Genomic DNA, 27,704 nt, shown 5'->3' with positions numbered 1-27,704 from the left:
GTCTCTTTTAAAATTGAGGAGGAGGTGACTGTTTCAGTATTGTTTCTCTGCCATGGTTCTGTTGGGTTTGTGTTGAGCACCAGTTGAGATTTTACACCACCCTGTTCCTGTCTGTTTTCCTGTCCATTGCCATTAGACGCTTGGCTCCCAAGTATTTGTGTTGTACGTCATCCAAGAAATGCAGAGAGAAAAAGAAATCCTAAACATGGCTCCTTTGTTTGCTTCAGCGAGCCTCCTGTATGACTACGAGACTCTCAAGGAATAGTAAACTTCTATTGTGATACCTTGGCTCCAGGAGCTCCGAAGATAGCAGCTGGCACCCAGTGCACAGTTAGAAATTCTGAAAGTTTCTTCTGGATAAAGACAAAGTCGACTAATTGGAATTAATGCGTAGATGGTTAGATGTTTTCATAATGTCTTCTTGGCGTTTGCCCTAGACTGTACGCAAGTTCAGTGTTCCAATCATTGGTGATATTTCATGCTGCGAATTATCTTTTTAAAAGGATAATTTATCCATTCATATACATCTGTCCCTTTTTGCATATAAAAATATTCAGACATGCCCATCTGTTTTAAATTACAGTGTAACTACATCTACACTTAAAAGACCACTGCAATGGGAAGAGTCCAATGGGTGACCTCTCCGAGTTGGGTTAATGACGTTTTCAGGGTGTTCTAGCTTGAGCTTTCTAAACATGTGAGACTTGCACGTGAACCTCCCCCAGATTCTCTGCAACACACAACACACCACCACAACAGGGGAGAAGGCTCACTGTATGTGAGTCTGACCTTCAGGAACCATTTTTAGTTCATCAAAATTAGTGATGCTGAGAAATCGGGACGTCAGTGCATAATGAGTGTGAAATTAGGAATGAGAGCTCGCTATGCAAATGACAGGGCAAGTCATGTGAAAAAGTCAAGATAAACTGCATATTAAGACATTATGTTACATAAAATTAACACTCCGTTTCTCTCTTTTGCTTACTGTTCCCCCAAAAGATTTTTTTAAAATCTTTTATCTTTTGATCAGCTATTGTCTGCAGGATTTTTTTTAAAATGGCACACAGGCAAAGTGCAAAACATGTTATTACCTTTTATTGTAATACATGAGATGACAGCAGACCTTTTAAACAATATATATCCTTTACAGCTTCTGGCTTTCTTGCTGGTATACTTGCTTAAGAAACGAAGAAAAGTAAGATGCCTAAATATTACTCTTAGGAGACACTTGGCTCTTGTCTTTCTTTTATTGTATGTATGTGATTTTCTCTCTTTTTTTTCTTATCTTTTTATGGGGTGGGGGGTAACTTTTTTTTTTCTGAAGTATCTTTTGGAGTACAGGGACTGACAAAATGGTTCTCATGTAGTCTGGAAATTAAACACAAGCGCGGTGATTATTTTGAATAGCTAAATTACATTCTAGGAAGCTCGCAGCATCCGTAGCGTTGTCATTAGGTGTCCGCTTGAATACAATTTGTGTAACCTTGGCCAAGACAGGCTGTCATTTTAATGTCAGAGTTTTATCTGAACAAGACATCATCCTTTCAGATACAGTGTGCAGGTTCCTTGCAAAGATGCCCGTGCAGAAACGTGTTAACAGTTGCAAATACGAAATGCTATCAAGTTCATCACAGTAGCTGTTTGTCACTGAAATGTCATGGAAAGCGGCTTTTACTGGTATCACACGTAATAGGGAAGAATTGAGACATCTGTATGCTCAGTGAAGAAGGAAGGGTAAAAGCTATCCCAGGAAGGGTCCGTGGTTTAAGTTCAGAAGGTGTGTCCAAGGTTCTGCCAGCAGCAAAGCCAAGCATCTTTGATGATCCTGAAAGTCACTGTCTACAAGTGACGTGGGTCATGCTAGCTGTGACTACAGACCTGCTTGTTCTTCCTTAATGTCCCCCCTAAAACAAACAAACAAACAAACAAACAGAAGTGTGGGTTACCTTCTTAGCAGCTCATTTTAATGAGAACCAGGATGGATCTGTCCCTAATCCTGGTAACATTTGTTAAGGTGTGCTTCCTGCTCTGCTTGTAAGGTTGGCCAGAACCCATCCTGTCTACAAGGTCTTTTTTTACATCTCTTGACTTGCCCAGCATCTGTGATGCCCTGGGTTGGATACCTGACAACAACATCACCATAAAACTGATACTGATAATGGCACAAGGGTTTGCATAGGGTCTGTGCTTATATCTCTTTGCCATCTATACATGGGAAAGTCGTTTTTTGAAGAAGGCTGAACCTGCGAGACTGTGGCTGTGTGGCTTCCTCGATTCCTACTGACACTTCATTACTGTTCTAGGTTCCCGTGTCAGTGGCTATGATGACACCTCAGGTTATCACTCCTCAACAAATGCAGCAGATCCTCCAGCAGCAGGTGCTGAGCCCCCAGCAGCTCCAGGTTCTCCTCCAGCAGCAGCAGGCCCTCATGCTTCAACAGGTAATTGTCTCCCCACCCAGAGCCCTGCCACTCAGTCCACACTTCCCCTCCACCTATCCAGTTGCTTTCCCTGTTGGAGAATGGACATGGCAGGCTAAGTGGGACAGAATCCCACCTGGTTCCTGGATGATAAGCGTGGTGTCCGCGCCCCTGAAGGACTGGAAAGATGCCACATGTCTAGGGCTCCGTCCTGGAGACTGTCCCATGGACTGAGATTAGGGCTGGAATAGGACTTAGTTAGTAGAAAAAGATCTTTCAGGCTTAGAGGGCTTTTCAGTCTTTTATTTTGGTAAGCCAAGAGCTTCTAAGTGGCATGAACCAAAGCGGCACGAGGTGCACATTGGAAGCAAGTTTACGTAGACAGCTCTTGAAGCCCCAAGTTCAACCCCAAAGCTTACCTTTAAAGGTATTTTTTCCTTAGATATGGAAAGAAGCATTTTGGAGTTCATAAATTTCCAAGCAGAGTTTACTTTCTCCACACACGTTGATGCTCAGATACACTTGTGGCTATCCTTGCATCTCAGGGTCGTAAGACTCAGACTGAAGAAGCAACCTAAACCCAACAGATGGACACTATAGGGAAAGAAGTCACTACCGTATAACTCGATAAGGATAGGGCTTGAAGGACGTTCCCAACACGTTGAAGCATCCAAGTGTGGGACCCTCCTTGCCCCACCTCCCATAATTTAGAAAGCCTGAGCTAGAGGCCGAGCAGACCCTGCAAGGGCACCTCAGCTTTGTTGTACAATCAAAGGTCATCCCTTGCTATATTTTAATTAATTTGTGTAGAAAATGGTATGTTTTTCATCAGTTCATTTTTGAGATTACTTCTCAGACCTTAATGCCAAGAATAGTCAGTGTGCGTGGAATTTATTGTCCGGTTTCAAAGTAAAAGGTCAGGCCATTCCAGATAAAAGGATGCTATTTTTCATATCACAGTTTGTGCATGGCACGGAGAGGGACAGTGGGTCGCCGTCTTCTGTTACTTACCGTCCCCTCCTCTCTCTCTTGTAGCAGCAGCTTCAAGAATTTTATAAAAAACAACAGGAACAGTTGCAGCTTCAACTTCTCCAACAGCAACATGCTGGAAAACAGCCGAAAGAGGTACGAATGATACATATTTTACTTTCAGACCACAGATCTCGGGGGACTATCTAGTGGCTATTAAACTGTCATTCATCTTTTAAATAATTGCCCAACTCAGCTGACTCTATCGGTTCTCGGCTTTCAGACGGAGAGTTATTGTCCTGTTGGTGCTAAGATTTCTCGATTCCTTACATTAACCACCGCAGTGCACCTCTGCTGTGGGGACAGCACCCTGAGCAGTCTTCTGTCTTCCTTTGATAGAACTGAGGACCGGCATACAGCTGGGCTGGGGAGGGACAGCGTTGAAATAGGATGCACACTTAATGGGTTTCAACATTTAATTATGGGTTTGTTTGTTGGTTTGTTTGCCTTATGAACCCAAGCATTTGGGAAGGTGGCAATGGCCTTCTCCATTGGCCAGCTACCTTCTTGTGAGGTTAGACAAGCCAGGCGTTTAGAACGTGCTTAAACACCGATATCTTCATCTAGCCTCTTGCATGGTGAGTGTGTCCTAATTGCCTAACACATGTGCATGAGTTAAAGTCAGGGGACTCACCTGTACTTAGCAAAACAAAGCTAAACAGCAGCAAACCCCCACCCCCTACACTGTATTTACTTCTGTGTCCCAGTTCTTTGCAGTGTTTCTAATTGATTTCATTTGGCTGCTCTGCCCATGCAGGTGACCCTTGTAGACCTTCCCAGGGACCATGCACCATGGGACCTTCCCAGGCAGGGGTTCCCACCTCATCTTCTGTAGGTTGCCATGAGTCTGGGGGGTGCTGTCACTTCTGAGAGCCCTTGAGTGCCACTGCGCCTAGGTATTAGGATCTCCTCCCAGCCCTCCACATTTACCCAGTGGTCCAAAGCTTTGCCTTAAGTATCCCTCCTTTGCAACAACAAAAAACGTCATACCGTGCATAGCATCCTATCTTCTTGGCTTCCCTGGCAGCCCTGCGCAGCCACGTTCGCTCGGTGGAGGGAGTCTTGCCAGGTGACTGCCTCCACATCCCTGTCCCTCATAGGAGGAGGATGGATGCTGGTTTTCCACATGGGAGTCACCCAGGTTTCTCTCCCCATGCCAGCTCCTCCCTTTACACGCTCTCTATGCTCTGCCAAGTTTCCCCACCCGGGAGTCCTGTTTAGCAGGCTGCTTGTAAACCCCCTGCGGAGAAGGGGCAGTTTTGGGGTAAAGGGGAGGAGGCATATTAATGAAAATGCTGACACAACCTTAAGGGCCGTGGCTCGCTACCGGGCGCTGCTCTAATAAAAAAGGGAGCAGATTAAAAAGTGTCTAAAATGTAAATCTAAAGGACTAACAGTAATTAAAATGGAAATGGCACGGGGAGGGAAGGCATGTAATTGTGAGATATCACCCCGCAGAAGGCTCTCAGCTTTGTTTTCCTGGCTGTTTTTCTAATTCAGCCGGGCTTACTCATCAGTGGCAGTTCAATGCGCCTTAATGACTCTGGGATTGCAGGCATCACTCTGGACAAAGAAATGATTATTGTGCGGTCAAAAGAAGTTCAAAGACAAGGAGGGAATTTCAGTTTTTTCCCTTAGAGATCCACATTCAAGAGCATATAAATTAAGCCAAATGTTAAAAACCACAGTCTGAAAGCTGACTTCAAAGTCACAACTCTCTAATTAATGAACTGCGAGCTTCAGTTTGGACAAGTTGGGGTTTGATGCGCCCATAAATCAACATGACAGGCCTGTTTCACAGTCTCAGACAGTGCTTGTCACTGAGTCACATCAGATGTAAACACAGCAGAAAAAAGAAGGGCTAGGAAGGAGGCGCAATTGATCAACAGAATTGGTAAAAACCCACTTTTGAAGCACATTATGCATGATCACAGGAAATGGTTGCAGCCTCAAGAGGTTTCCCCGTCTGCCGTGGCTTTTTTGAATCAGATTTCTCACAGCCTTCAAAAGGGAGAAGAAGAATTATGGAGTTTCTCCCCCGTGGCTTGCAGGCAATAACCCCCTGTTGTTATTTTGTGCTTCTTTCTTTTCAAAGGCATCAAAATTTAGTTTTTTAAAGATCTTTAACTCTCCATTTGAAGACACACTAGAAAAGGGCTGCCAGGGCCACTCTTATCAGTTACCAGGGGCTGCGTTCTTCCTTCCCATCGCCACCGATGATTAACCTCTTATTTGGTCTTGTAGACAGCGTTTGGAAAGCACATCGCGTGCTGGGAAGACATGAAAGTTCAGGCGAGCTCTGAGGGCTCCAGAAAGACATGGAGCGGGGAAGTTCCCCAGCAGAAGAGTTCCCAAAGTGCTGATGTTGGGAAGGGGAAACAAACATAAGACTGACATCTGAGCTTGAGCAGAGAGTGCTGGCTAACTGAGCATATTGTGTCCACGGGCAAAGAGGGAAGCATTGTAGTGGGTGTTGGTTTTTGGTTTGGTTTTTTTTTTGCCTGTTTGTTTTTTTCATCTTGAGGACACTGGGCTTTCTGTGACCTATGGTTTGGTGACCCAGGGGATACGTGGCCATAACCTACCTAGACGAAGGCAGAGAAGTGGAGTCAGAGTAGTGTCCTTGGGTTTCCCTGTGTGTTCACAGTGCCCTGGACTATCACACTAGGGATTGGGAGATCCTGATCCTCTGAGATGCCAAGGGCTCCTGTCCCCAAATCGTCATGCATCTGATGGTCCTTCTGTGCTGTAGTGGAAGAGTCACTTGGTAGCAGCTGTGTGGTATGGCCTGGTGGTGATAATTTTGACAAGGTTTGAACATAGACATCTGCAGATGGAGCAAGTGTCTTACTCCTTTATGGAACGAGCTGTCATTAGCCGCTCATCATTTTCTACAGCCAGGTACCTCCTCTCCTGTCCCCCCAACCCCCGTTGTTGTTGTTGTTGTTTGCTTAAGTCTGGTCCTATAGCCAGAGCACAATACATATACTTTTTCTTAAAGTTGTATATGATACCTCCTTGGGAAGTTGGAAGTCACACTGAACCAGACCCACGATGCTCCTTTGGAGATAGCTGTTTGCTGATGGTGTCAGAGGTGTACCCAGTACACAATGGAAGGGACAGCTCCTGGGTCCTGGACTCAGGGCAGTTGGGAAAGTAGATGGCAGAATTCACTTTAAAATCAAGCTGGGTATGTGTGGGGGGTGGGGTGGGGGTGCCATCCTGTGTGATGAGGTGGCAGAGCTGATTGTTTTAAAAGGGCCGTTTGTCCTGGGCAGTTATGACAGTTTATGTTAGGCAGTAGGGAGTAGCCAAAGAAAGGAAAACAGACCTTTGACTGCAGCTCTAGGGCGGGGACCCGAAACGAAAGGTTTATCAGAGCATTTGAGCATTTTAACACTGACTGCTGACCTGTGGGGACTGTGCAGAGACCTTTTTTGTATGCATTCAACTGTGAGAGGTAAACAAACGGACTCGTATCCTGTGTTTGGTAACTGGGTGGGGAGCACAATTTGGCAACCAGTGTTGCTTTTAAATTCTTCTTTGGACAATGGGCCTTGTATACTTTTATATCCTGGCTTTTCAAATGCGGACAGCTTTCATGGGCACTTTCCTAGGGATGGCCACAGACAGCAGAAAATGGCATCAGTCATTTTATATAAATACACAGTTTTTAAACACTCACTTACAGTAAGACAGGAAGCACCCTTCCCAGCCTCCATCCCCCCTTTATGTTCGACCTCAACAGTGGCTAATTCCCCAGTCTTTGACTGTGTCCCTCTTCTTTAATGTCATGAGTTAATATCTGTTGAAGACGTGAAAAAATCCTTTTGACACGAATATAACCATCACTGGGTTTCACATTAATGTGGTAACTTGGAAAGGGGTGAGAACAATTGGATCATTTTCTGCATGCTGTTCTTAAAATGAAAGCACTGGCTTTTCATTTAAATTTATTTAAATTTTTGTTGTCAGTGGTATAGAATTTGTTTTTTTTGGAGTGAAACTCAATTAACTTTCTCAGTGGCGTGGTGGTAAGTCTGAAATTGGTTACTAATATGAAGACGATGGCTTTTTTTCTTTTTTTCCTTTTTTTTTTCCTGTAAAATAAACTACACAGAGGCCAAAAGGAAACCACCATTTTTCTCTTCCTTTGAACTTTGCATCAGAAGGTCTTGGTGCACACACCATTTTATGGCCATATCAGATCAAGGTCATGTGTTAGGTTAAGTGAATGCAGTTGTTTGTAAAGTATTGTTATTGAGCAGAGCAGGCAGGCTCTCAAAACACTGGGCCATCATCTTCTTGCCAAGACATCACTGACCTTTGGAATAATATTCAAAATTAAGCGCTCTTGTGTGTTCCTTAAAGATGTGTGTGTGTCTGTGTGTGTTGGGGGGTAATTCAGCTAGGAGAGGGTTAATTTTTTTCTTTCTAATTGTTAGCCATAACGTAGCCAAGACCTCCTCCTCGATATTGATTCCTAGCAGATTAAGGATATTAGATAATTTCCTTCTATTTATTGTATTCCTGCGCCGTATTATCTTTCTATCACTCAGATAATTACTGAGGAAAGCTACATTAATTTTTTTTGGGCTGGGGCAAAGCCTGCTAAACACAAGAATGATGTATTGATGTTTTACACAACAAAAGTTTTCCTCCTGTCATTGTGCAGTCAACAGAGATATTTATCATATCATAAAGTCCCTCCTTTCCGAGAACAAAGCGGGCGGGGGACACGGGACAACCTGAGGACCCAAAGCTCGGCACGCCTGTTCACATTAAACACTCATGGTGGAGTCTGATGTTGTTTGCTAAATTATGAATGTGCGTAATTAAAATCTAGTGGCTGTTTCTATGAAAGATTTACAATGTTATTTCATCGTTTGTCATGGCTAATTAACAATATTAGATGAAGTTTTTCTTCTTCAAAGGTCTGATTTTTTCTCATTTATTTATGTCAGAAGTAGTAAGCACTAGTTAAAGGCCCTTGCTAGTACAGGCAGGGAGAGAGGGGCACTTTGTTCTTTTACACCTCAAGGGTTCAGGGTTCAAATACCTCCAGATGAGAAGGTTGTCGTTTCCTTTCTATTATGAATAAGTACGGATTTCAGAGTCTCAAAAGTTCATGTCTTTGACTACAGAACTCATGCTTTTCCTGTTGTCGGGACGGTGGGGGTGGGGGGAAGCAGGTTTGTCAGAGGAATCCTTTTGCTGGGGGGGGTGGTGGGGGAGCAGCAGAAGAGTTAACACAGACCCCCACACACCCTTGCCTTCAGACATGGTACTGTGTCCCTATTAAACCTTGACACGGAGCCCCCCCCCCCCCCCCCCCCCACCAAGCTAAGGTGGCAGCCCTCAGATTGTGGAAGATGGCGGTGGGTTTTAAAGCACGCACATGCACACTCTGACCCTTCCCGGGGATTGCCCTGCTCATTCCTGCTCCTCACTGTTTCTTACAGCAGCAGCAGGTGGCTACCCAGCAGTTGGCTTTCCAGCAGCAGCTTCTCCAGATGCAGCAGCTGCAGCAGCAGCACCTCTTGTCTCTCCAGCGCCAAGGCCTCCTAACAATTCAGCCGGGGCAGCCTGCCCTTCCCCTCCAACCCCTCGCTCAAGGTAAGCACACGGCAGGGGATTACGTGGGAGGCAGCTCTGTGGAGAGGGCTGGCGGAGGGGATGGAGTGACTCTTGATCTCTACCTGCTTGGCATGCAGGGATTTACGGACCTGAAACATGCACAGAGAGGCATTAGCCACCGGACAGTAAAGCAGACAGCCCTTGCAGAGCCTGTTGGTGTCAGAGGAAGGGTCAGGGATCTGAGTGCTCACAGGGACCCTGGTGCAGTGTTGGGAAAAGGGAATCAGATGTTCTGCACACTCACTGAACATTCCATTGCAGTCCTTTGGCATTTCAGTTCTGAGTGTTCTCGAAACTTACTATGTAATCATGTTAAAGCATGTTTTACAACACGAGAAGTTCTTTTCCTCTTCCCTCCTTCCTCTCTGTCTCTGCAATGCACCCCTTCTCTTTCTCCCTCCTCTCCTCCTCCTCCTTTCCCTCTCTGTCATAGCACAGGTTAACCTGGAACTTAAAATCCTTCTGCCTCCACCTCCTGAGTCGTTGAAGTATGGGTGTGTGTCATGATGCCCAGCTCCTTGTTTAAACATTAGAAATATTTTATAGGAACACCATCTAAAAACTTTATTTTTGTGTTTTTATTTGTATTGGTGTTTTGTCTGCATGTGTGTGCCTGATGGCTGTCGAGGCCAGAAGACAGTGTCAGATGCCCTGGTTCTGGAGTTACAGACAGTTGTAATCTGCCATGTGGGTGCTAGGAATTGAACCCATGTCCTCTGGAACAGCAGTCAATGCTCTTAACTGCTGAGACATTTCTTTAGCTTTCTAAGTACCATTTTTTAATATTCAGGCACACTATCAATTTTATTTCCACCATGAATGTTAAAAATCAATCTAAATTATAAAAATTAGTGTGTGGTTTTTGTTTGTTTTGTTTCTGTTTCTTTTTACCTTTTTTTTTCCCCTGCTGATTTTGAGTTCATTATCTACCCATTCATTTCCAGTTATTTTTTTTAACTTTGATTCCCTGAAAAATATCAAGGAGTTTTGGTGGGTTTTTTTGTTGTTTTTGTTTGTTTGTTTAATTATTTATGGGTATGGGTATTTTGCATGCATATATGTCTGCGCACCATGTGCATGCAGTACCTGTGGAGGCCAGGAGAGGGCATCAGGTTCTATGGAAATGGAGTTAAGGATGGTTGTGAGCTGCCTTTATGGGTGCTGGCAATCCAACCTGAGTGCTCCTGGAAAGCAGTATATTTAACCAGCCTTGCAAAGTATTGATAGTAGATATCTTGAAAAGCTGCAGCCATCCAAGGCTAAGGGAATCTGTAGGTGTTCTTAGGAGACCTGTGGAAGCAGGAGGGAGGATGTAGATAATGCCGTGACTGTTTAAAGGCCGTGTCCCTGTCCGTGCCTTCGCAGTGCATATTCTCAGACTACCAAGTACACAAGGAAAGAAAGAAAAGGAGCAACACTGATGCCTGTGCCAGGCATGCACAGGTGACTTTCTTGTTATTCCATCAACAGTACTACATGGCAGTGGTTTAAGTATTCACATAGTGTTACGTGCCATAAGTCAGGTAGGGCTTCTTTAAATTTAAACTTAGGAGTTCTTTCAAATACCACGCCATCCTCTCCTCTCTTTTCCTTTCCTTTCTTTCTCCCTTTCTTCCTCCTGGCCTCTTTCTTTCTTTCTTTCTTTCTTCCCAGCCAGATTCTTACTCTGTAACCCAAGGGTGGCCTCCAACTCTGATCTCAGTTCCCTGAACAGCAGGTGAGATTATAGATGTGAACCACACCATCCAGTTTATGCTACACCTCTCTATATGAGGGCTTTGAGCATCCATGTACCCTGCTGTCCACAGTAGGATCCTACAGAGAAGCAAAAATGACTGCATGTGATACTGCAGAGTCCCCGTCCTTAGGTCCTGCAGTCCTTCCTGCTGTAGCGGGTCTGTGTAGTGGCCACTGGATGGATGGTAGCCACAGCTTCCTAAGTTTTAGGTTCCGTTGCCTCCTGGAGCAGCGTGAGAATAATGGCTCTCTTTTGTGCTGCTGAAGAGGTAGTCATTTGTCTCGAAGTTTTTGGTGTTGTGTGGAGCCAGTGGGGTGTGTCTGTTTAGGTTTTTGTCTCTGGAGTCAGCCACACCCAACATCTGTCCCTTATGGGTTTTGTTGTTGTTTTCTTTGCTTTTAATGCTCAGACTCAGGCTCTTCCTCCTTTCACTTCCTCCTGCCCTCCCACCTGCCCTTGTCCTGTCTGCTGAGCTGTTTGGTATCTGAGAGGCATGGCTTCCATTGCCGTCCAGTGGGCAGGAGTGGGAACTGAGCCCAGGGCAAAGGAAGGACACGTTGGCTAATGCGTTTCTGTGCTTCCATAATGTCATAACCTGCATTAATTACACCCTATGGTTTATTGTTGGAAACATGGCAGGCTGTTCTGCCACACCCACCGGAGGACTCAAGCCTTGCTCCCTCGCTCCCTCGCTCCCTCCCTGGCTCTCATCTTTTCCCACCGCTCCTACACTATTAAGTTTGCTCACTGAGGTTCATTGTTGCAGTACATCAGTTAAGCTGTCCAAAAGAGGGCAAATCGGCAGTGGCAAGACAAGCGCTTGTGTAATGTGAAAGACGTGAACACGGGGATGCATGCGGCGTGATGTCCACAGGAACACATGGGAGCCACCGCAGGCTGCTCACTAGCCGTGGCTCTGACTGATGCGCTTAGCCGTCTGCTGTAACTATTAGCGTCTGCAACATTAGGAAGAAGCCTATGTAAAAGACTAAGGGGAGTCTGCATGTGCACCCAAGATGGCATGGATGTAAATGTCTGCCTTGCTGGCATTAGACGCTGGGTATAAAGTGGACTGCCGTCATTGCTGCTGTCTTTTGTAAGGCAGAAGTTCCCTTTGGTCTCCCCAATCTCTGCAAAGTGGCTGGAGAGCTTTCAGTCACGTTGAGCTACAACACAATTCTTTTTTTATCCGAGAGATGATGGCTTAAAACTGATGTCATTATGAGGTTTAAATCAACTTTCTGCTTGCTTGAACATGGTCACCTGGGTACGGATGTACAAGGACAAAAAAAGGTTGATCAACTGTTTGTCTTGGAGCCAGTGATACCTGGGGTTGTAAAATTGAGTTCCACGACCAGTAATCTGTCAACTGTCCCCACAACATACATTTTTTTTAAACCTGTGCCTGCATTTTCTTTTATAATGAAGGGGCAGGTTATCCTGGGAGGGAAGAAAAGAAGAAGAAAAAAAAAAAAAAGAAATGCAGTGAGGTCCAAGGGTTAGGTGTTTGAAAGTGCTGGTGCTGCTGATTCTAATAAAACCATCAGGATTCTTCTGCCACCCCTTCACAGCCTTGTTAAGTTACTTCAAATCTGTGTGTAAATCTAAAAGTATAGGCATATTGAATGATATTTTAAAGGCCTTCCCTCCCTGGAGATTTTATGGTCGAATGTTTTCTTTTTGGATTATTCCAAAGTAGTTGTTTTCAACCTTTCTAATACTGGACCCCCTTAATACAGTTCCTCATGTTGTGGTGAGCCCCGGCTATAAAATTGTTTTGTTGCTTTCTCATAACTAATTTTGGTAGTGTTAGGTACCATAACATAAGTTGCTGACATGCAGATTGTCTTAGGCTACCCCTGTAAAGAGGGTTATTTGACCCCTCTGCCAGGGGTCACGACCCACAGGTTGAGAACTGCTTTAGAGTCCCCTGTTTGCCATAATAAACCTATCTGTTCTCATCCAATTTCATTTCTTGTTTGACTGTCCTTTACACCTGTAGTTTCATGCAGAGCTGTCCTATTCCTGTTTCTATAATCCTTTACTTTTTTAAAGTGTAAACTGTACACACTTGATCATATACCAAGTAATGGATTTGTCTAACTTGGTAGTCTCACTGTACCGTTCTGGAAGAGACACATGGTTTCTGAAAGTGGAGCATCCCTGTCGTCTGATGGGTAAGCAGCTTGGCTGCTATCTGCCTGGACTCTGCCATGAGGTGTAGGCATTCTGGGGTGGCCAGTAGTCCTGAGGAGTTGAATCGACCACCTCTGCCATCCATTGAGAATGCCTCCAAGCCTAATGACCACAGTGACACCTGGCCCCAAAGTACCTGCTGTTGCTCAAGAGTCTCTCTTTCTACTGAGTCTGTATGGATGGCGAGCCCAATCTGCCAACCTATTGGAGTAAAAGAAGATCAGAAGCCCACCAGTGCACTCACTGTGCAGGAGTAACAAGTGCTGAACCCATTTCTCTTGGTCTTGGTTTGCCAGAGAAGTGCTGTCCCTCTGGTACAGCCTCAGAAGCCTGCTTTTCTCAGAAGGAGAAAGGCGACAAGGCCAGCTGTTGGGAGACCCAAGGCTTTTCCTTTGTGTTTGACCCAGAAATCAATTAGTCTAAGTCGGAAATAGGTGGCCATTTCTCTCCCTGTGTTTACTCACTAGAAAATGCAAGTAGGTGTTGACTTGTGTGCATCTCCTATCAATACACCCTCACGCACAGACCAGCCTGTCTCCCCACCCCCAACCCCCATTGTTTCTCTTGAGTAAAAGGTGGTCTGTTGTCTGAGGGTCAGCTCTGTTTACGGGTAATTGTGAGTGTGCGGATCGCAGTGGCAGACCTGCTTAGCTATGGGCACATCCTCCCGTCACTTTGAAAGGTGTTTGAAAATAATAGCTCAGACGCAGCACCACCGGACCCAGGATCGTGTCTTGACCTTTCCCTTTGTTTAATTTGCCTCAAGGTTTGATTTCAGGGCACAAGGATTAATTGAATATGCCTAATAACTAAATGCTCATTTGGGACAAAATCCATCAAAATATAATTGGCATTTGATTTTTATGAAGGGAGAAGGAAATCCACTCAGCTGTCGAGGATGCGTTTGAAGGATCTCTGACCACTCAATGCATTATTTTTAGCTTCCTTTATAATATATATTAATTGCAAATACTTGAGCATTTGAACATTTTCCCGGAGCACTGCTCAGAGAGACCAACTGTTTTTGTTACTGCTCCTCTTAGAAAGGCGGGGAAGGTTATTGGTCTGCTGTGCAATAATTTACTCCTCTTTGATATGCAAACGATCCACGGTGAATATAAAAAAATCCTATCAGACTCATTTCACAGTTCTTAACCACTGGGATTCTCTGGAGTCCGTCGCCTCATTAGGCCAGTGCTCTCCAATGCTAGCATAATTAAAATCTTTAACAGTTTAGCAAAGTAAAGATGTTTGGCTGATCACGTTGAGATGATTATCTAGCCATTGTATTCTAAATGACAAAAATAAATTAAATTTAGACCTTGGCATTTTTTTTTATTATGTGTTCCAAATGAATATAATGCACACAGCCTTCTCTTTTCAATCCAGTACATTTTGGTTTGGTAAGAAACATGCCTGCTTCGGCTGCTGCTATCTAACCAGAAGATGGCCGGCTTTCTAGGACAGCTGTGTTCCAGTTGACGGATACAGTGAACTGCAGTCCAGACATAGCGTTCTGAGGCAGAGTTGCCTTGTGGTATACAGGGTGTGTGGTTGCTTTTCCTCCTTAAGAGGAAGCTGTCTCCTCTGCTGTTCTTAGGTACAGCTCAGAACCTATCTCTCCTGGGTGCATGTGCCCTAAAATATACATTGAATCGCTGATAGGATAAAGATGCAGAGGTCCACATTGCTGAGGTTGCATACCGATTATATCACATCTTAGAGACAAGAAGGGTCAACAAATATTTTTTTTTTTAAATCCTGTCCATCTTGACCCCATGCAAACAAGAGAACTTTATTCCCTTTAGCTTATTTTCCTTTCCATTTTTATCCTGCAATGGCTCATTAGCATTGAGCCCAGAAGTGACAGTAATAATAGTGTTACTTGTATAAAAAGTTACACAGTCTTTGGTAGACACGTCCATCAATTAAGCATGTGGTACTAGAAGCCAAAATTAATGAGGAAGATAGGTGTGTTAATGAAATAATCATAGTATAATCAATTTGACTGTTAAAAGTTGAAAAGCATTTCAGGGAGACGGTATGAATTCATAATTTATGTCTTAAAGTGATTAATAAAAACTATATTTAATAACAAAGCTATTTGTCATCATTTAAGACTTAAGCACAAAAATTACTCATTTCTGTGGGTCCCGTTGTCAGGAGACTAAGGTTGAGCAGATTTGTTTTGAGGCCTCCTTTGTGCCTAGAAATAAGCTAGCCCGTCTCTGCTCCCCTTCTAACGGCGGGGCGCAGCCCTTGGATGGAAGAGGGAGCGATGTTGGTGCGGAGTAGCAGTGCTCTGCATCCCTTCCAAGGTATCTGTTCTGTGTGAAGAGAGGCCTTCAATGGCCGCTCAGTGGGAAGATGCGCTTACCAACTGCTGCAGTTGCCTGAACTGGGAGGGGGAAGAACAGAAAGTTGTGAACACCCCAAAGCCCCCCTCACACTGGGCTTTGTTTACTGACTCTTTGATTTAATTACTGTTTGAAGAGGACGGAATTAGCTGTTAATTGATTTGATTATCCAATTTGTTTGTTTCAGGCATGATTCCAACGGAACTGCAGCAGCTCTGGAAAGAAGTGACAAGTGCCCACACTGCAGAGGAAACCACAAGCAGCAACCACAGCAGCCTAGACCTGACCAGCACATGTGTCTCGTCCTCGGCACCTTCCAAGTCCTCCCTAATCATGAACCCGCATGCCTCTACCAATGGACAGCTCTCGGTCCACACTCCCAAAAGGGAAAGGTAGGAACATGCCCACCCTGCCTGTGGTCAATACTGTCTTCCACCCGGAAGTGGGGCTAGGTGGCCTCGCCCAGTCCTGTGACTCTAAGAAACCTGCTTGTATTCAGGGGGCTTGGATGCGCACATAAGTACTTCAGAATGTATTCGCTATGGTTTGAGTGAGAAGAGCATCTAATTATCTTTACCTATTCAACATGGCGTCACCACTTTCTTAGGTCTGTACTCAGCGTAGAGCCCTGGCAGGAGTCTAGTAGTTCCTTGTTGGAAGGGTTGGCTCTCGGAGCATCCAGGCCAACTGTGTGCTCTTCCAGGAGCTCTTTGCGTGCAATCTAAACAGCTTGGTACTGAGCCTCTTCTAAGGCGACAGTGGTCTATGCTGTGGACAATTTCAGGTCTTGGTTTGAGGAAACAGCACTTAATGCTAGTTTACACAGCTCCCCCTTGAAGGCAGGGAAACCCATGTTATTCATCATGTGTCCCTTAAGGAGGCACGAGGCCTTTTCGGCATAGGAAAAGGGTTTTTCCTTTTCGCTAAGGAAAGATTTAAATGATGGTGAGCAGGACCACAGCCTGCTTTCTCCTGATCGCCCCTGAGTGAGTGCTGTCCAGCTGGTATGTTCCTGTTTATAAGTTAAGGCTTTATATTTTCAATGCTCTGAGCTATCGATGAATGACAGCTGAATCTTGGACTGCGTCGTGTTAGCTTCAAAATCCTAAGGAAATGAAGCCATTTGTTGGTTCCGTTGCACCCAGAAACAGTATTGCTAGTGTCTGCTTGAGAAATGGAGTATACAAGGCTCCTCAAATGAACCACTTTTTCTTTCCTGTTTACTAGTTTTGGACTCTTTCCTATATATTTCCATATATAGAGCTTGTAGGCATGGAGGGCAAGAAGGCCTGTACCAAGAATTTCTCCTATCGAAATACTTTCTATCAGGCAAAAGCAGATGCTGTGTTTTGTTTGTAAGTTCGAACGAAAAGCTGATATTTGAAAAATGCTGTCCGAGATACTGCGTGCAATTCTGCATAATTGTGCAGCGGTGTTTAGGGGTGTGGCCACCTGTACAGTGGAAATGAAAAATCCTATCACTTACCAGCGTATCAGTGTAGCTGCACAGATGGAGACATTACCCCATGGTCATATAATGAACTCACTGCACTGTCAATTGTATAAAAAGTATAGCATACACAGTTATTTATAGGGCACGACCCTTGACAGCGATAATGTGTGCAGTCAACATGCTCACTGTACTGTGGTGTATAATCCTTAGTTCAGGATGTTACTCCTACCCATAACCTATACGAAGTACACAAAAGTATTTCACCACGTTAGTCTGGCAGCAACCTCCTACATCACGTGTCAGCTCATGCCTTGGTTACGAAATGCTTTTGGTTTACTATTGGGTTATTTTGACCGTCTCCTCATGTCTGTGGGAGCACTAGGTGACTGTACCTCATGCGCTTGGCACATGTCACACATAGCCTGAATGTGTAGTCTTGTGCCATTAGGTCTTCATAGGTACTCATTGTGATGTGTTCCTGTCTCAGAATGTATTTCTCCCGAGTGGTGTGCACACACATACCATCAAAGATTTTCAGAGGTGAGGGTAGCACATGTTATAACTAATAACTGCAAGCCTCCTGGAAGATCTCCTTGGGATGTCTCTAGTAGACATAGGAAGAACTAAAAGGTGCTTGAAAGTCAGTGGTCTGGAAGGGATGGAAGAATGGGATGGCGAACAGGAAGAATGGGTTTGTAGCCTGGGCTGGACACTGCTTCCTGCGTTTACAGCTTTCCAGTAGTGACGGATACGTGGACCTGGAAGCCAGTCTTTCGTCTTTCATTGGAATCTATTATAATGTCTTTATTACTTTTTTTTTAAAAAAAATTCCAAGTAGTAAACCTTAGATGGCTTTAAAGAACAGAGTCTAGGCTGCTGCCCTTTGTGGTCCCAGCTTCTCGTGTCCCCAGGTTGATGCTGTCCGTTTACTGCAGAGTGATTGAGTTACATCGTTATCCGTAGGCGAAGCAGGAGGCTCTGCACTGAAAAATGCCGACTGCTGCACTTAAGGTATTTGTTGCAATCTTGTCGGCTGCTGTGGAGACTGCACAGATTTTCTGTGACACAGAAAACGCTCCCTGTTTAGATGCACTGTGCTCAGTTTCATCCTAAAAGGTTACGTATCTACAGTCTGGTGATGGAACAGCAAGAAAGCGAGCGGGGAAGAATAGCCCTTTTCATGTCTTAAGACACGTTTGAGAGTGAGTGGCCAGTGGACCTAAGGCACAGTCCAATTCCCGGAGACTAAGTTTGTTTGATTTTTTTTTTTTTATGGTCCTTATTTGTCTGCACAAATGTTGCATTTAATCTCGTGCTAAAATTAGACTGTGGATCAGAAGAGAATTGAGATTTCCACCAGCCCGAATCTGGATGTGCGAACAGGCTGAGTTTTGGTTGCACATGCAGAGAGGAGGCAGCTAGGAAATTATCTGATGTTACTTACTCTCTCCATTGTCCCATGGTATATTATGTGATATGCTGCCAGTGGTGACGGGATTCAGAGGGAACTCCCAACAGAAGCACTTCGCTTTGGTTTGTGGTGAACGCAGGGCCTTGTTCATGTTAAGCAGAAGCTATGCCACAGGGGTAAATCCTTTCCTTCCTTCAGCAGAGTCTGAACTGATTATAACACCCTACATTAAAGCTGGCTAAGTAGCTTTAAGCTTATGGAATTGATCATTCAGCAATCAATCGTCTTTTCGCTGGTTTTATATAGATACAGGTACTGTAAAATGAGTACTAGTATGCTTTCACCTTATCAGGATGTCTGTCTGTCTGTCTGTCTGTCTGTCTGTCTGTCTGTTTATTGGCAGTGCTGGAGATATGCTAGGCAAGTGGTTCTACCACTAGTCCTCAGCCCCTTACGATGATGTATTTTAAAATCCCTTGGGTGGTGGCCACTTCACAGAGTAGAAAAGGGAAGGAATAAAGAAGCGGGGGTGGGGTGGGGTGTCGTCCCTTACCGAAGTATCTTCTCACTCACATACTGAGCTGTCAGGGGGAAGACACCTCAGGCGGTCTCCTTGCTGTCACAAAACCCCTTATCCCCCCCCCCTCTCTCTCTCTCATTTGTGAAATACGGATCCTTACAAGCTCCCCCTTGATTGCTAGGGAATATTCTTCTTTCCCTCCATCCTCAATAGCGGAAGGAGTAAGAGGCCTCGCCACTGCGCAGTCATCCGGCCTGGTGAACCCCAGCCTGAGTTAGCAGCTTTCAAGGGGATTTTATTTTTTTCCCTGAAAAGATCTCCAAGTGTCTTGTGCGAAAACTGGTTGGCGAGAGAAAGGGAGAGATTTTATTATTCTCGTTGTTGATGTTAAAGTTGTGGGACGTGCAAGCCTCTCACCTGGCTCACACATCTCTGTGCCGTTTGGAAGCCTCCGTCTTCCCACTCTTGCCCCGTACTTTTTTTTTTTTTTCAGCTTCTGGGAGCAGCCGCCACAGCATTAGCTCTGGGGTTTGGTGAGCTGCAATCTGTTAAGGAGACAAATAATGTGCTTGGCACCACACTCCTACTCCCCTCTTTAATTTGTCTTACACAAGGAAAATTATAATTAAATCATTCAGGGTAAACCCTTGAGTGTAGAGAAGGGAAGAGACACACTTTGGTAAAGATTGCCAATAGAAACCACTTCCGCGTAGCGCCGGGTGGAGATGTCCATCAGTATTCAGCAGCCTGTGAGGAGGAGGAGCGGCCCATGGGATCTGGGAGGCGGATGCCAGCACTCAGATCAAGCCTTGTTAAGATCCTGTCGTGGACGGTCAGCGTCGTTAGAATTCAGTGCGGGTGCCCCGCTTCCTGCTTTGAGTCCCTCCTGACAATTTAATACTGTTTATTGTGCTGATTATATATAAAGCCATCGGTGCAATAAACACCCCTGTCGTCAGTGCCTCGGAGGAGCACAGGGAGATCAAGTTGAGCGCGCCCGAAGCGGAAGGAGAGCCGAGCAGGTGTGCTCAAGCCTCCTTGCCCGAGCGTTGCTGGCACGGAGTCGGAACCTCTTGGTAGTTAGACAGAGGAGAGACGTGGGACGCCTGCACACATGAAGACATTACCTTGTTCACTTTACTTGTGGACCTGTCTCCCTTCAGGAAATTTCAAGTTTTGGTGTGGGTAAACAGAATCAACAGAATGCAAATGAAACGTTTATTAAAATGCTAAATTTAGTAAGCCCTTTGAGCTTCTTGGATCAAAGCAGCTATGTAAATACAAATAGCAATTACTACTTAAGTAATTGCTTGAATTAAAATTCTAAATATCACATTATATTATGGTGCACCAGGGAAGGGAAGGCACATTAAATCAGTCCCTTCTTGCTGCCGGTTGCCGCTAGACCCCTGTGTATGCAGTGATGACTCCTTTTATGTGTGCGACTACTGGGAATGCAGTGGGGACCATCGCCCCATTTCACAGGTGAAGCAGCCGTGTTACAGAAATTACAGGGCAGCTCTAAGGTCGTATGCCTGATTCCTGCCATAGCCAAGATCCATATTCAAATCTGACTTTAACTTTTTTCCACTCAGTATAGGAGTACTTAAGTGAAATTTAAAACCAGTGCCCCAAAAGAATATTTAAATTTCATCACAGTCCAGCCAAATATCTATTAATGTGTGCAGATTGCAACATGTAAAGGAAAATGGGTTCCCTATTTATCTTTCTATAAATATAAATAGTTCCTAAGTCTTTTTATCTTTGATGAAGGGAGGTGAGGTTCATAAGAGATAGATCACTTATGGTCTGAAATAGTACACAAGGGTTAAAAAAAAAAACAAATCCCCTGCAGGAAATACAGACAGACGAATGCAAGCAAGCCTGTGTCCTTTATGGGTGTCCCCCTTGCTTTCTGCCCTGCCTTATAAATCTTGTGTGTCCTGAATGAATGTGTCATGTGGTCTTTCTTCTATGTCACCTGCCTTCTCTCCACAGTCCAAATTAGAAACGTTGTGTCCCACCCCGGCCCCCACCATCCTCAGCTTCTTGACTTCAGCCACTAGCAAATGTTTTATAGCAAGTATTTCCCCGAGTCACAGCTCTGCTCAGCATTTGTTGCAAGACTTCCTTAAAGCCTTGGGTTAGAGAGTGTTCTCTCAGCTCGGTAAACATTGTGGTTACATGGCCTCTGCTGGCTCTCAGGCCACCAGGCTCTCAGACACAGGTGAACCATACGGGAGCTCTTCGCTGTGAGGTCTAACCTTCCCTCTGTCCAGGCGTGGTATTGCTTTCTGCGTTTTCATGCCCGCTTACTGGCATAGGCCGCACAGTTGGCAGCCGCCCTCACATAAGCCCTGACCACTTCTGCTTGGCTTCTGTGCTTTGGACTGCTCCAGCTGATTCTCAAGTTTCCCTTTTTGATTTATGGCCTTGAGGACACAGTGCTGTGTATTTGTCTGTATCCCAGAAACATTTGTGTTTGTGGTCTCTGATATTTGTGCACATCAGGGACCTTGGGAATATGGGCGTCCCTGGTGCTTTGATTTGCTTACCCTTTCAAGGAAAAAAAAAAAAAGGTAACAAACAAATGTTGGTTGATAAAGAAATATTGGTGCCCTTGGCTGAATCACTAACATTCTAGAGGTTTGTTTTCAGAACTGTTCCGGGCTCAGGAACCTTTAACTTTGCATATTCTCACAGTGACATTTAGGGGTCCAGTGAATCTGAAATTTCAGCAGTAAATTCAAGTTTCCACTTTTGTGAATAATGCTTTCATACTGAATTTTTGTTTCTTGTAAATCACTTTTTTTAATATAATTTCTTTTTATTTAAAGCACTGAGAAAACTCACTCCCCAACCTCATCATTGTTTCCATTAAAGCCTTTCTGAAAGATGCTGTACGATCAAATCCCAGGTTTGCACTTGTTGCATCTCCAAGCTGCCCTGTGAGACACTTAAGAGGGGTACCACATAGGTGCACACTTGGGAGACCCACCAGCCAAATTCAGTTACACCCCCCCCCCCTTAATTCTGTAAATACTTTGTTAGGATAGAGGTGTGCTCATTTGCATATTTTCATATTTCTCAAAATTGCAAAGATGAGTATTGTAAACCTCAGTCTTGTGGCCCATGGAGGGCAAACATAGTTACCAAAGCAAAGGTGGCTGGGGTAGGGGGAAAACACTGTCTGTTCAGCCGTTAGGCTGTTTCTCAGATCCTGCGGTGAGTGGTTTGCTTGTCTCCAAGTGTTAGGGATTCAGGACAGAAGAGGTTTTGTTGAGTGTTGAGCTTTCCAGGCCCCTCTCTGTAGGACTTGAGTTCCTTTGGTCTATTTAGGGTGTATGTGAATTGGTACTGTCACACAGATACTGTGGTCATTCAAATGTGCTCACCTGGAGTTGTTTTGTGTCTTGATTGAGAAGTCTTGATCTAATAAGCTTGGATGGATGTTGTCATAGATTCCCCAGAACTTGGTCACAGAAGCCCATTCAAGTATTAGAAAAACAGCTTCACTAGGCCATGAGCTGGTAGGAAAAGGCACATTTATTCCCATGAGTTGCTTAGCATCCTAGGCATGTCCACAGAAGTAATGGCTTGTCACTCTTATGCGGGCTAGTAGACATTGCATTAGAAAGCCCAGTTTTGACCACTTCCTGTCCTTGAGTTGAGGTCCATGTTTTGGCTCTGTAGTCAGAGGCAAGTGTCATAACCTCTTTTGGGTTTTCTGTCTTTTTGTTCTTTGGGAAATCAGAGCATGCCAGGTGATGGTGATGATACAAAGTGCATCTGTAAATGTTTGTGAAACTTCATGCCCAGTGGAGCTTCAAGCAGAGGCCCTGGTCCTGATTTCTTTTCCTTTTTAATCCTCCCCAGTAATTTTCTGGTCTCCTTTGCACAGATGTTGCATCCAGACCACAACAGATGTTCAAGCTTGCAGAAGTTAGATCAGTAGCTAGTGACCACCCAGGGATTAGACTAGACCCTAGGTCTTCCAGACCCTCAAGTACTGAGCTCCCAGGGGGATAGCTCATCAGAAGTACTATAACTCAAAGTTGGACATTTGATTGGTCAAATTCAGAGGTCAAGACTTAGAGGCATTTCTATAACCCCCAATGGCTGTAGTCTGTTTCCCAGGCTGTCTGCCTGTACTGCTAGAATTGGAAAGACTTCCAAGAACTTCCACGGTATCCATTGTCTACCTCACTTGCCTGTTAGGTTTCAAAGAAGGGAGTGAAGAGGCTGGAATAGGAATGTGTGCATCAGAGTGTGAGGCATGCTCTGATCTCATGACGGGCAGAGGACAGGAGGACAAGTGTTGTTATGCCAATCACCCTTGGGCTCAGCAGCCTATTGGCTGGCAAGCATGATACAGGGTGTGTGGCAGCCATAGCACCCTGAGCTGCAGGGGTTTATTTATTTGTTTCATTGCTCTTAAGTGATCCTTCGGGGTCCCCTTAGAAGGAGGAGAGAAAATTCTTTCAGGGAAGTATGGCACGATACCTCATCACCTCCTGACACCTACACATTTAGGGAGGGCGCCGAGCGGGAAAAACTGGAGAGGTTGAAATACCATAGGGGAAAGGTTTGTAGATTTTTTTTTTCTTGACTGTTCACTTTGTGAAGTGATTAAAAGAAGGGGGAAAAGAAAACCCCAACGATCATTCTCTATAACAGCTGTTGTATGCTACCTCAATAAAGTGCCTTTTACCATAACATAGCATCATTAGACTCTATAAATCTTACCCTGTTTATTGTGCTTAACTGACAAATGCTTTCCAATAAAATGACATCATTGGCGTGAGGAGTTATGTTCATTTTATAAGTTTCTCTTAAATTTAGATGATTTTAATCTCCCCCCCTTTTTATGTTGGATGATACGAGCCCCTAACTGTGTCTGTCTGACATGTTTTCCACTCCAAATAATACTTGAGGCCTCATAGTCTTTGATCTTGTGGACACTCTCTTTCAATGCAGGACTATTGCCAGTGGGAGCTTATCACCTAATCCATGGGTGGCACCCTCCCACTCGGGGGTTGCTCCCTCCCCCAGCTCCAAGCATATATTTGCATCTATTCTAATACTAACAGCTCACTGAGACTGTAGGGAGAGCACCTACCCATCAGAGAGGAGCGAGAGCCACGCTTCAGGGACCCTTGACGGCCCTCCTATGGTATTAGGTTTTTACTCTTTACTTATAATGGCTCATGCTGAACCTCACACTTTTACCACCTGGATTAGGTGAGGAAGATGTGGCTTTTCAGTGGGCATTAGCCATTGAGAGGAGAAAAAGAAGCCTAGAGTATCCACCTAGGAAGGCATGTGACTTGGCTAGGTCCCAGTGTCGTTCTATTCTCATATAAATGGCAAGTTCCCATGTTCCTAAGTCAATACCGGGGCCAGTGCTAGGACGTCAAGTTGTTGTCATCTCAAGATTCATAAAAATGCTCATCTGCGCTGTTCCCCAGCTGCTCTGTGCAGTGTTTGTTTTTTGCATCTGTCTTCCCCCAAGCCTGGCTTTGTGGGCCTTTGTAGGGGAGAAGCCCCTCTTGCGGGCTGGCTCACCGGGGCGATTCACAGGAGCGCGTTACATATGTACAGCATCGCCTGAAGTTCTTTATTCTACCCCCTTTTGTGATCAGTCAGGGCCCAAGTATATTATAGAGTGTAGTCTCCTCATTAAAACAATAGCGAGAGCTCACAAAGGGAAATTGTTAATATGTGTTCCCGCCTGTCACTTCTGCCCGTGTGAATACAGAAGATAACCGCTCCTTTGGGAAACTACTTCGGGAATTGAGCAACACATCCGCTAGCCAGAGAATTCTCCTAACTGCAATTTTCCTTTTTGTGTGTACTCAGAAATAACATCCTTATGGGCTGCTCAGTGCCACGGCGCAGACAGAGCACAATTGCCACAGCCCAGGTGGCGTTAATATGGGACAATCCCCCGGGCACATGTCGCCAAGAGTTGTACAGCTTGTTCAGTGTCTTCATCCATATGGCAATCTGTCCCATTCACAGAAAGGCATCAGGGCTGTGCCGGGTGGGGACCGTGGTCAATGTAGTGTGAAGAGTCAGGCTCTGTTCATGCCTCCTCCCTCGTCTGGAATATTTAATTGTAGACCAGCAAGCACTCATCTCTCTCTCTCTCTCTCTCTCTCTCTCTCTCTCTCTCACACACACACACACACACACACACACCCTTGTTAACCTATTATTCAGTATCAGGAGCACACTGTTAAGTGAGCAGGCAACATTCTAGTGTACAAAACTCCCGTGATGACTAGGAAATCAGCTAACATCCCACACAGAGACCTTTCTAGGCTCTTGTTCAGGAGTAACTTAGCATAAGTACTACATGCTTGTACTAAAATTCTTCCAGAAACCGAAATGATTTTTTTGTTCTCTGTGGTTTTTCTTCCTTACAAATTGTAAATGCTTTTATTGTCCAATTTGAACTGTTGAGCTAAATAATTTTGGCTTCTAAGTCTTAAAATTAAAAGAAAAGAAAAGAAAAGAAAGAAAGAGAAAAGTGGAGTGTGTGTGTGAGAGAGAGAGAGAGAGAGAGAGAGAGAGAGAACATTAGAATGGTGAGAGTAAAACATGCCCCTGGAGAGAGTGGGGGACCCTCCATGACTCCCGAAGTGAAAGGAGGGACGTTTTTTAAAGGCACTTGAAACATTTTACCAGAAGTCACTACAAGTTCCATTTAGACACTGGCCCCACATCGTGTTCTGCTTTTGTATAACTATTTGTGTTCTTGTTTGGTAAACAGACCCCATAGCAACTGTGGGCCATGATGTGTTCTACCTGTAAGACTTCCCTAAACAAACAGACTCTCATGACCTTCAACTTGCAGGCCTTTTATAGTCCTTGAGAGAAGCTGTCTCCAGGCTGGCTGGTCTGTGTCTCTCTCTCTTTCTTCCTTCCTTCCTTCCTTCCTCCCTGTCTGTCTCTCTCTCTCTCTCTCTCTCTCTCTCTCTCTCTCTCTCTCTCTTTCTCTTTCTCTCCTTTTAAAAAACTACCCTGAAGGCTATCTTTGAGGGACAATCTCACAGGTTTTGTGTTTTGCATGTTGACTGTGAATAGTGAAAGAGCTGAGGACTGAGGTGGTTGGCGGAAGGGAAAAAGCTCCCTAACACGTGCAGGGGAAATGAAGTGTACAGTGTGTGCTTTCAGAGAGGCGGCCTGAGCTCCCTGGGACAATTCAAGGTCACTGTATATCATGTCTGTGGTTATTTCTCTTTGTGTCTAAACCCATCGCTGGGAACATTCTGGTGTACATGAGCCCCGATACTCAACCCCCATTTCTCTATATGAGTCATAGCTATGACAAGAAACGAGACATCTCGTGTTCAAGATCAGTGTGAGAGATAAATGGCAGTTTACTTTAATTAGAAAAAAATTGACACCAAGAGCTGGGAGAATCCAGTGGCTTTTGAATAAATTAGAGGATGGTACAGACTGGAATAAAACAGAAACTTAAGGACAAATGGGAAGTTGTCCACAGTTTAACAACAACAACTGAAAAAAGAAAAAGAAAAAAGTGTTTCTAAGTGGGACACAGTCTGGGGACAGTAGTAACTAAGTATCTGTTGGACAAGAGTTACAGCTGTGCAGCTTCAAAGTGTTTCCTGGGGAAGATAAACTGGTGTCAAAGAGGAAATAGAGAAAACACAAGGCCTTAATGAAAAGACAGTTAAGTGGGCCAAGAAGGCCCAGGAAGGGCCTAAGTGTCACCATGTGGACATAAGGTCACTAATTGGATACATGGGCAATGCAGGGCTGGCGAATGATCTTTGGACAGGTCAAGGGATAGCTCTCCCGTTTCAGGGCACAGCACAAACAAAGGTCCTGAGGTGGAGGCAGCAGAGCCTGCCCTGAAAAGGCTACCACCTGTCTTAGTTAGGTCAGGGTCTTTGTGTGGGGAGATGTTAGGGACACTCTCACCAAGGCAAAGCTGTATAGATCCAGTTAATTCCTCCTGATGGGCCCCTGTTTCCTATCTCTGGAGTTAGTGTGATGTTTCTTACTAGGTTTGTCCAACAGATTAAACCATGGCAACCATAGAACTTATAAATCTTCTAGTTGCCTGCACACAGTAGGTCCTCCCCGTCAGTACTCACTGTTGTCATCACTTTTGAATATACTTATCAATGGATTCAAAACACATGGGTTTTGTCCCAGTTATATAGATTCTGGGTATTCAAAGATGACAGTGGTACAGCTCTTGCCTTCAGGAGCTCAGCGTAACCAGAGAGACAAATGGGCAGACAGACACTCATGACAAAAGCACGCAGCTGGATCTAACACAGTATATGAGCTGCTAAAAATACAAATGGCTGCTAGCAGGGAAGCAGAGTACAGTTAGCCCTTCACACATGTGCCTCCTGTGAGGATTTTAAGTGCACTGCCCCCCCCCCCCCCAGTGGGGATAAGTTCAGCTGTCTCTTCTAATGTCGACATCCTTGTCACCCGTTACAACCAGCCTGGTGCTTGGTAGGTGCTGCCTCCACTGCCGGGACTGGGTGCGCTACTGGCAGGAAAGTGGACCAATGAGATGGCTATGGGCACAAACCCTTTAGCCCACTCGTGGCATATCCACCTGGGTAGCCTGAGGCATTACCTGCAGAGGTTCCTATCAAACCGAACAGTTAGGTCTCTGTGCAGTGTAGATTTTAAGCTTAAAGAAACATGTACCAGAAAGACCTGGAGGGCTGGCTGAGCGGCAGGAGTGTTTGATTCAGTAGGTGAGTCTTTATCAGCCGTTCTCTGAGAAGCTCTTGGTACCTGTATGCTGCCCCGTCCTCTATGGGTGTGTGAGGGTCCTTGCTGAGTGGGAGGGACAGAGAGTCGGTATAAAGTGTGGCAACTGGAAAAATCTGGGTCTCACTGCCAAGGCATACCGCTCCAGAGAGAGAACCCTTAAGGCTGTGGCCCGTG

The 27,704-nt window shown here is 44.9% G+C and overlaps 1 protein-coding gene across 41 annotated transcripts in view; it reads left to right on the top strand.

The window, feature by feature from the left end:
• The window catches only part of Foxp1 (forkhead box P1), a 597,405-nt gene that overhangs the window by 503,778 nt on the left and 65,923 nt on the right, over positions 1–27,704 (top strand). For 30 of the 41 annotated variants that reach the window (XR_003956146.1, XM_030255065.1, XM_030255066.1 and 27 more), the window contains 4 exons: positions 2,304–2,441; positions 3,456–3,545; positions 8,912–9,065; positions 15,565–15,769. Coding sequence is in view for 40 of the 41 variants with exons in the window: in XM_030255065.1 (XP_030110925.1) it covers positions 2,304–2,441; positions 3,456–3,545; positions 8,912–9,065; positions 15,565–15,769 (587 nt within the window). In the remaining variant the exon portion in view is untranslated. The remainder of the gene's footprint in view (positions 1–2,303; positions 2,442–3,455; positions 3,546–8,911; positions 9,066–15,564; positions 15,770–27,704) is intronic. The other 11 variants (XM_006505316.4, XM_030255064.1, XM_006505314.4 and 8 more) reach the window with 2 other exon arrangements.

This window comes from Mus musculus, chromosome 6, assembly GCF_000001635.26.
Source record: "Mus musculus strain C57BL/6J chromosome 6, GRCm38.p6 C57BL/6J".
Taxonomy (NCBI): domain Eukaryota; kingdom Metazoa; phylum Chordata; class Mammalia; order Rodentia; family Muridae; genus Mus; species Mus musculus.
The sequence above is the reverse complement of the archived record's forward strand: the minus strand, read 5'-3'. Positions and strand labels throughout refer to the sequence as shown.